Source organism: Eurypyga helias, unplaced genomic scaffold (assembly GCF_000690775.1).
Source record: "Eurypyga helias isolate BGI_N326 unplaced genomic scaffold, ASM69077v1 scaffold3278, whole genome shotgun sequence".
Classification (NCBI taxonomy): domain Eukaryota; kingdom Metazoa; phylum Chordata; class Aves; order Eurypygiformes; family Eurypygidae; genus Eurypyga; species Eurypyga helias.
The window spans coordinates 70,090-78,953 of NW_010268722.1; the positions used below are offsets into that span (position 1 = coordinate 70,090).

The window sequence follows — 8,864 nt, forward strand, 5'->3', positions numbered from 1 at the left end:
TTTTCAAATGAAGCCAAAGTCATCCACGTGTTGCCAATACCCGAAAGTTACAAATAGAAGTCCTCTGGGAAATGATTAATCAGACTTGGTAAACGAGTAAAAAGGGCTTGTTGTCAGTGCTCACCCTGCTGAGGCAATGCCAGGGCCCCACCGATGCAGTGACGCCTTCCGACTCCGCTTTATTTCCCCAGACCCCTGCACGCCTGCTGCAGGACGGCTTGTTGGACACCGCACACCTTCCAGCGGGAACCCCTGACGTCCCACCTCTGAATGGCTCTCCGGCAGCTTTACGCTCTCTCCGTGGCACTGGTGTGGGGCTGCGTGTCTCCCTCCTCCTCCTCCTCCCACCACTCCGCAGGTAAAGCCCGGCACGCCATTCGCGTCGCTGCCTGACGCGTGTTGCACGTTAACTCGGGCCCTTTATCAAGGTAGTCCTTCAGCCAGAGCTTTTCTTGTGTGTGTGAGATGGCAGCGAGTGGCTAATTTATAAACCTGTCATCAATTGTGTAAATATATTGGGTGTTTAGTGGGTATTTTTCTGAATAACTTCAAAAGGAGCAGAAACCGCCTTTGGTGCACAGTGAATATATTGCTTGATGCAGAGTTATCAAATATAAATACTACTTGGGTACATAAATGCTCCTGAGCGTATTCCCAGACTGGATGTGCCAGTTGTAGGAAACACAAGGCTTATTCATAATTGGGGAATAATAATTTCTTCTAAAACACTATTGCTCAGCAAGCAATCATCCACGGCAATGGCACTTCAAGCCCTCGAGCATCTCTTTGCTGCATCGCACCGCCAGCTCCAGCCCTTTTGGCCTCTGGCAGCTGGGATTTTGCACCCAAAAGCTTTCCCTCCTCAGAGAGATGGTGAGCAGGTCTGGCCCTCCCTGGGGCAGCTGGTTCACAGTGGAGAGGTGCAAACGTGGCCCAGAGAGCACCGAGAGTCTCTCTGTCCTGCCACCAGCACACACGGAAAGCTGCCACGTCAAGCAAAGCAGCATTGCCCTGAAAACGGGCTCCCCAAATACGAAAAGTCACCAGCACCTCTCTGACCCGCACGGAGAAGTGCAGATGTAGACGGTACGGGGGGCGCCTGACAGGCTGCCACTTCTCTACTGTAAAAATAGGTGGAAAATTGCAAAACCCCCTGCTGCTCGCACCACCTAATGCACCGCGCGGCGCTGGGGGAGGCAGCTGGGGACAAGCAGCGGTTTGTCATCGCGGCTGCGATGTTGGGGGGTGTGTGCACGGGTGGCCGAGGGGGCTGTGGCCATCCAGCCAGCACGTGACTCTCCACCACGCAAACCAGCTAGGGAAGTTGTCGGGCTTGGTTTTTTCCAAGAAACCTTCAGAAGCAGTTTTCCTTCAAGACCGGATGCTGAAATAGCCTATTTCCAGTCCTGTGTTCTGTATGAATGATGTGAGTGAGTCCGGTTTGTCATGTAGTATTGTGAAAATGAGAAACTGCAAGAGGAAGTGCTGACATTTGAAAAACAAATCCTACAACACAAGCCAGATCCCAAAAAGCAGCTTTTCCATTCCCTCTGAAATCCAGTAAAAATTTTATTTTGCAAGAACTGCTGTTTACAGTTGCAATTGTTTTACAAAAATAGTACTGTTTTATTCAAGCTCAGGATTGGAACAAATTTCAGAGAGTGTTATCATACCCAGTCAGAAATTTCATTTTTGACCAATCTGATCCTCTCTTGACAGCTTATCCCCAGGCTCATGACAAAGGCTAGTAGCTCTTTGTTTCCTAGCTTGCATAGCTGCAAGGCCCAGCATTTATCCACACAGGAGGAGCTTCCCGAGCACAGGAGAGGCCAGCTCGCAGCCTGCCAGCAGACCTCCTCAGCCAGCCTGTTAGGGAAACGTGCCAGGCACCATAAAGGGTTCGCGTCCAGGACATGGTGTACTGGCGATGTGGAAACTCTCCCTTGTGCCGGCCCTGGAGGGTGCTCAGCCTGTGCCGGAGCCACATCCCTTCACCTTCTCCCCCTTCCCTCCATGGCATGGCTAGAGGGGGCCATTCTGGACGAGCCACTCATTCATTTTTTTAGCAGCGGCAGCCCTTCACGTGCTGTTCCCGCAGACTTGCCGTCCACCGCGCTGCTTCCCCCTTTCCCGGAGCCTTTGCATGTTTGCGAAGACCAAGGAGGTGGGTGAGATGCCCACCCCTCTCCCTCGCTCTCGCCTCTGGTGCTCACTGAGACCCCACCTTCAGCACTCTTTGCCCAAGCAGAGCTGCCCATGCCCCTATTCCCTCTCCTCTGCCGGTGATGGGAAGTCTGTAGGGTAGCGACATCGGACCCTCACCTCCTGCGGGAACACGGGGCAGCTGAATACAGGATATTGAACGTGCAGGGCCATGCCCCGCGGCTGCTGGAGCAAGCCCACCACCACCCAGGCTGCATTCATGGGCCTCACAGCTGGTGGGAGGGAGAGTGTTTTATTTGTTACACAGAAAAATATACAAAATCTGATTTTTCTCCAAATTAGTCTACTGTTCCTTGCCCCAGCGCGTTCCTGAATACATTGCTGTGATATCCTACTTTGCCATCTAGCATAACAAGAAATCTCCCATGGAGCTTAACATGCTGGGAAAAGTGGGATCTTAAGACAGCCGCCTGCAGTGTTTTTCATTTGGGGAATTTCCTTAGAAGAAATAAATCCTCCAATGATGTTCTCTGCGAACTTTCCCAGGAGCACATTAAAGTTGGATTTATATCCCCACCTTCCATTGAAAGATATTTTCAGGGTCTGCTTTCATGACAGATTTATTAAAAAAAAAAAAAGGAAAAAGATGGTGTAAATCCTGATGAAGACGTGAGAAAGGTGGCAGGGAAGCCAGTGACCTGGAGGCCAGACTCGAACAGAGCAGCGGTGGCAATGCTGGACTGACACTGCCAGGGGATGGGCTCCAAATCACCATGAAAAAGGTGTATCGTGCAGTGAATATGTCAAACCCAAATGGGTAACCTCGCCTCTAGACAGTGGAGAAAAATTACCTTAGATGTTACACAAATTGACTTTGTTTGAACTAATAAAACTGAATCGCCAAACAAGTTTTGCCACGTGAATGACAGCTCCATACAGAGCTGGGCTTTTAGGAAGCACGTCTTAGGATGGACTCAATCCATAATATATGCTGATTTATTAACAAATGGCAGGACCTTACAATAGCTTAATAAAAGCCAGATTGACTGTAAAAGCACATTTTTATACAGTTGATAGATGTCCAAAATAAGAATGCTTTTAACTCTCTGCTTTTCAGCTTCTGTATGTTTTTTTTTTTGTCTTGGGTTTTTTTTTTCATTAATCTTTAATATACTTGAAAGGAATATTTAAAGCAATATGGGTGATTTGTGTCTGCTCTGGTTAAGGAATATAAATTTCCCTGACAGCATGCTGTGATCTGTCACCCGGTGTTGGTGTTTGTGCTGAACACTATGCTTGCAAGGATATTTTTCCTGACAGTCGGTAAATATCATGAGTTAAAAGTAAGCAAATACAGGCCTTGAAAGGTCATCCCAGGACAGTAGTTTTGCTTAAAACATCTTGAGAAAAAGTGTCAAAGACGTGGCATTCTTTGTGCCTTTTCAATGGTCCTTGCGTGTTTTCTCCCAGCATCAGCAAAAACCGGTTTTTGGGGGGTGGGCAGTAGACCTTGCGCATGGTTGTGGAGTCCAGCATCAGCAAAAACTGGTGTTTGTGGGGTGGGCAGGAGTAGACCTTGCGCATGGTTGTGGAGAACAGACTATGGAATGTTGGACCGAGACCCGCAGTGCTGCCTTCCACATCCACTTCTCATCTCATCAAATTTCACAGCTTTGTTTGTTTTATCTGTATCAACACCCTGGTTTACCCCCTGCTTTGTTTTCAATGTAGTTGCTCCCCCACAAGACCTTCAGGTCTCTGACCCTGGACTCCTAGGTGCTCTCGACATAGAGTGGAAACCTCCACCCCAGGTACAAACCTCCGACGAATGCACGGTGAAATACAAGCTTGAGTACCGCAACGCTGGGGACAGAGACTGGAAGGTAGGACAAAGCACAGTTTAATCCACTGAAATCCAGGCTATTGTTCCGCCTCGAGCTCCTGCATAGGTTTATGTTTGCGCTTCAAGAAGGAATGGTAGCAAAGCCTTTCCAGCTTTCCATGAAAAAGCCAGACTGTTCCAGTGGTTTGAATCTTTTGCCAGATGGCAATGTGTTTTGAAATTTCACAGCAGCAGCAGTCAGGGAAGGGGCTATTTCTGTCAGAGGGTGTGGTGCTTGCTGCCAAAAATAATCCAATAAAATCTAGTAGCATTCCTCATTGCAAAAGGCACCGCACTTTTCTAAAAAGTCTTTATGGGGCTTGAACTGAAACTCAGTGTCAGCAGATCCTTAAGGATACAAGGTGGTGAGTACATAAAAGATTCAATGTCATTAATTATCCTACTGCTCTAACATTCCCTTTTTCCAGAAGAGTGTTTCTAATTACCAATTCCTTTTGTCTTTTAGATATGGTTGACTCTAACTCGTCTCCATGATAAAATTTTTAGCCTTCTCTCACTCATGTGTAGCAGGGCAATAGCAGACAGGCACAGTACAGGAGGGTGGTAGGACTGTGTTTTGGTAGTGCTTAGAAGACAAAAGCTGCTGCCAGGTTGGGAAGGTAAATGGATTGGGGAGAGAAGAAACCCAGCAGTAGGCTGTTTGGTTGGCACAAGGTACTGAGGAACACATGAAAAATAAGCTGAGGATGTCCCCCAGTGACCCAAAATACAGACTGGTGTCCTGAAAGAAAGGAAGATAATTTGCACAGTCCTGTTGCAGGAGTACTGGAGAGCTTGCCAGCTCAAGAGACCAGGGAGAGAGGGAAGGAGCAGTCACATCGGGCTAGCAGTGCTCTGCACCCCAACCCTTGCTGTGAAGCGTTCCCACGTGTCCTGCACGAGCCGGTCATCCGCTTCAGCTGCCTGAGACAGCAAAGCCCAGGCTGCCGAGCTGTGCTCAGCCTCCACACAAACGGGCTGTGGCCCAGCCATCCCACCGGAGACTGCAGAGGGGGGGAGAGCATGGTGCCCCCATTCTGTTTCAGCTATGGGTTGCAGTCTCAAGGGCATGGAAAAGGGCTCTTTGACCTCACGTGGGTCAGGATGCACGTCGCGCTCCCAGCCGTGCAGCACCACGCAGCCATGCAGATTGTTCTAGGATCGTTTTAACAGGCATTTAAAAAGCACAAAGGAAAAAATAAAAAGGCAGTTTTAAAAACCATGTGAGAATTCCCTAAATCAGAAGTAATAAAAGCATCTTATATGACGCAAATCTAAAAAGCAGAAAAAAACAAATCACCTCTGGTACCCTGCCAAAAACCTTGACCCCAGATCGGGTCACTAAGAGTCAGTCTGAAAAGAATCCGTGGCTATCAGCGGAAGCAGGAGTCATCAGGGTGTGTTAGAAACACATGGCTCAGCACGGCTCTGGGACCGCTGACATAAAGCCTGTCTGTGAGCTGTGCCGCCGCAGTCCCCGCTCCAGCACACACGTGCATTTGACAGCACATTGCTCTGTCCTGCTTGGGCTAACACCACCTCTTGCTCAGCATTTCTTATAACTCTTCCCAGCTTGTTTTTCCCTTGCGTAAAGGGGGAGTAGGTCTGAGGAGGGAAAAAAAAAAAAAAAGGAAAAACCTTCCGAGAGGGTGCTCAAAAACTCCCACAAAGGGCTAAATCCCAGTGACATGCAGTGGTGAGCCTGGGCTGTGCTGCCTGGCCGCTGCTCCGTCCTCGCAGGGTGCGGCTGTGCTTCCCGTGGGAAGCATTAGTTAGAAGACTTGTTCCTTCTGTTTCTGATTAACTCATGTCACGAACAAGTGCCTTTTGTCTGGATTCACAGTGGCATCCTGGTCAGACCCTCCCCAGTGGCTGGTGGGGATCCCTTGAACCAGAGTCTGCTCTGTCTTGTCATTGCTGGTGTCCTGCGGGGTGGAGGGACTCGAAGCCGGAGAGGTTGGGCAGAGCAGGCGGCACAAGACTGCTGGAGAAGCAGAAAGGCGGGACTGAAATGTAAAGCACAAAAATGAGCCTACTTGCAGCTAGGATGAGAGTGATGGTAGCTAATTCTGCAATCCGCAGTGACCAAAGAGGTGCTTATGCAGTCTGTCTTTCAATCAGGTTATTTTCACTAGGAAGCTAAAATTCAGAGTTGGATTTGACCTCAGCAGGACTGCTGAAGTGAAGGTGCAGACGCTGCTTGAAGGACGGTGTACCGGAGATGTGGAGGTGCAAAGTGACTGGATTTATGCTACCTTTCAGGTCCCACTGCAAGGTTAGGAGCAGCCTTCGGGACCTGGTGCAGTTTTGCACTTTGCATGAGCCTGTTGCATGAAACACTGCTGGCCTGAGGGTTGCTGGATGGATAAGCCATTACAGGGTTTGTTGAGGTATAAGATGCCCGAGCATCTCTGCTTCCACTGGCTGTGGTTGTGGTTACTGGATACTTGGGGCTCATTTCCCTCTGCCCATACCCTGGCTCTGCTGGGTTGCCCTGCACGAGCTCCGCTGCTGCATGAAAAGGTCAGTCACACACCTTTTGGCTCTAAGTACAGTGAACTGGCTTTTATAGGAAACAGAGCACTTGGCAGCACAACTATCTAATAACGGTGACGGACCTTCTTTTCTTTTCCTTTCTTGTCTTTCAACTGCAGCATGCAATTGTTCAAAGACATAAAATGATAATTCTGCTGGGCCTGACTGTTAAGTTGCTAAATAGTGGTTACTGCCTTCTCCTTTTACAGGAAAACTAGAATCAAAGGTTCAGAATTTCCACTGCATTTATCATGACTGGGAATATCTCAAGTGCACTTGGCAACCAGGTCTCCTCGCTCCTCGTGGCGTTCATTATGGACTATATTATTGGTATGTATCAGCAAAATAGAAGAACATCCAGGCAGCAATCAAGTGAACCTCTCAGGGTACTAAAATGCCACAGCAAACATGCTTTTTTATCTGGCAGTGCTATTGCATGATCCACACAGAATGAGCAGAAATCATGCTCCAACCAGCATGTACCTTCTGGTAAGGAACTACCAAATCCCTGCTTCCTTCCTTAAAAGCAGGCTTGGGCTGACCTTCTGCAGGGACTGCTTACTCCCTTCCTCTTCTCCCTTTTATTCACACCTGCGGAGTGCTTTCTGCATGTGGTCCATCACAAAGCCTTGTGCCTTCCCTTTGCTGAACGTACCTGGATCGTTCTGGCTGCGCATTTCACTTGATCACAGTGCATGTATCTCTACAGGGCAGGATACACACTCAGTGAAAGTTATACAAAGAGCAGGGCTTCTTGGCAACTAGCAGTTTTATTCTTCAAATATATTTTCATAGCCATAGCACATCTCATACGAGCAAACATGCTGCCAGAAGGTAGTAATAATGCATGTTTCTCAGTTGTTTCTGTTATACTGCTGCTTAATGATGCTGCTCTGCAAGAAAAATAGTTAGACTTACTGTTTTTGGACAAAGTAAATGTTGTATTTGTGCTTCAATCCCTGTGGTACTATGGTAAGGATGACTAGTTATGAAATCACTGGGTTTCGTGCCTTTGCACTTCATGTAGAAAACCATAGCTGCTTTTTAAAAATAGTATCCATGTCACTCTTGGAAATAGTCTTCAAAAGAGAATCACCAATTCAAAACCACTTTGCTAACTACAAAGGTCTGCTTGAAGGAAACCATGGAAATTCATAATTTCTTCCTAAAAAAACCAAAACCCACAAAAAACCCCACCACCTTTATTTAACTGCCTGTAACAAAACCAGGCATTTGGATCTGAGTCCCATTGTACAACAGAAGTGGGTGGGAACACAGCCATGGCATCCTTTGATCGTGTGAGTTAATGTTTATAGCCCCACCACATGCAGATTTTCCCCCAGATGTTATGTGCTGTGCAGGGAGACTTTTGTTAGGTGCGGAGTACAGAGCCTGGACTCAGGCCTGGCTCAATGGCACGGACCCAGCAGGAGGGTTAACAGGCAGTACGGAACACCACTTCATTTCCAGGAGGGGGTCAGCAGCTAAGCTCTGGGGAGCAGACCCCCAAAGACAGGAGGCAGCTTGAGAGGACAGGGTTGTGGTTGCACATTAGCTAATGAGCAGCAAACCCCTTCCTCACTCCTACCCACCCTGGTTTTCCATGTAGATGCAGGAGACCTACCTCCATCACCCATGGCAGCTCGTTAACACTCTTCACATTCATGGCACATGTCACAGATTGCGGCATTTTGGCTTGGGAGGGGACCTTTCTGCAGCCTCACAGTTGGTGGCTGATGGTGCCAAGTGCCCCGTGGGAGGATGGGTGTCTCTGTGAGAAGGGCCCAGATCATGCCCCAGCTCCAATCACACAGCAGCACCTTGTGAGGCCTCTTTGCTCCAGGAATGGGCTTGGGGAGAGGCTGACGCAGCCCACAAACCAACCTGGGAAACCATCTGTGCGTGTTAATTTGACTTTTTCTCCTCCCCACACTTTTCCCATAGCAGGAGTCCAGGTGACTGATGCGTAATGCTGTGCTTTGGATCACCTGCAAAAGGCAAAGGGTGGGTAGCATAGAGGCAATACTCAAGGCTTACGTCCAATCCTAAAAAAAGGCCTTAGCCTAACTGCCATTGCTTTGGTTATTTTTTTTCTTTCTGTTTTCCTAAAACACCACTAGGTACGAGGGGCTGGACCACGCGGCGCAGTGTGCTGACTATATTCAGGAGAACGGTATAAATATCGGCTGCACGTTGCAAAACCTGAGCCAGGCAGAATATACGGACCTGCGCGTTTGCGTCAATGGTTCGGCGGGCGCCGCTCCGCTCCGGCCCGCGTGCTGTC

At 48.6% G+C, this 8,864-nt stretch overlaps 1 protein-coding gene across 1 annotated transcript in view; it reads left to right on the top strand.

Annotated features, from left to right (window-relative positions):
• The first annotated feature begins 270 nt into the window (after positions 1–270).
• The window catches only part of IL13RA2 (interleukin 13 receptor, alpha 2), a 12,643-nt gene continuing 4,049 nt past the window's right edge, over positions 271–8,864 (top strand). Inside the window, 5 exon segments of the mRNA XM_010157828.1 lie at positions 271–358; positions 3,895–4,046; positions 6,167–6,320; positions 6,790–6,910; positions 8,701–8,861. Of these exon segments, the coding sequence (XP_010156130.1) occupies positions 271–358; positions 3,895–4,046; positions 6,167–6,320; positions 6,790–6,910; positions 8,701–8,861 (676 nt within the window).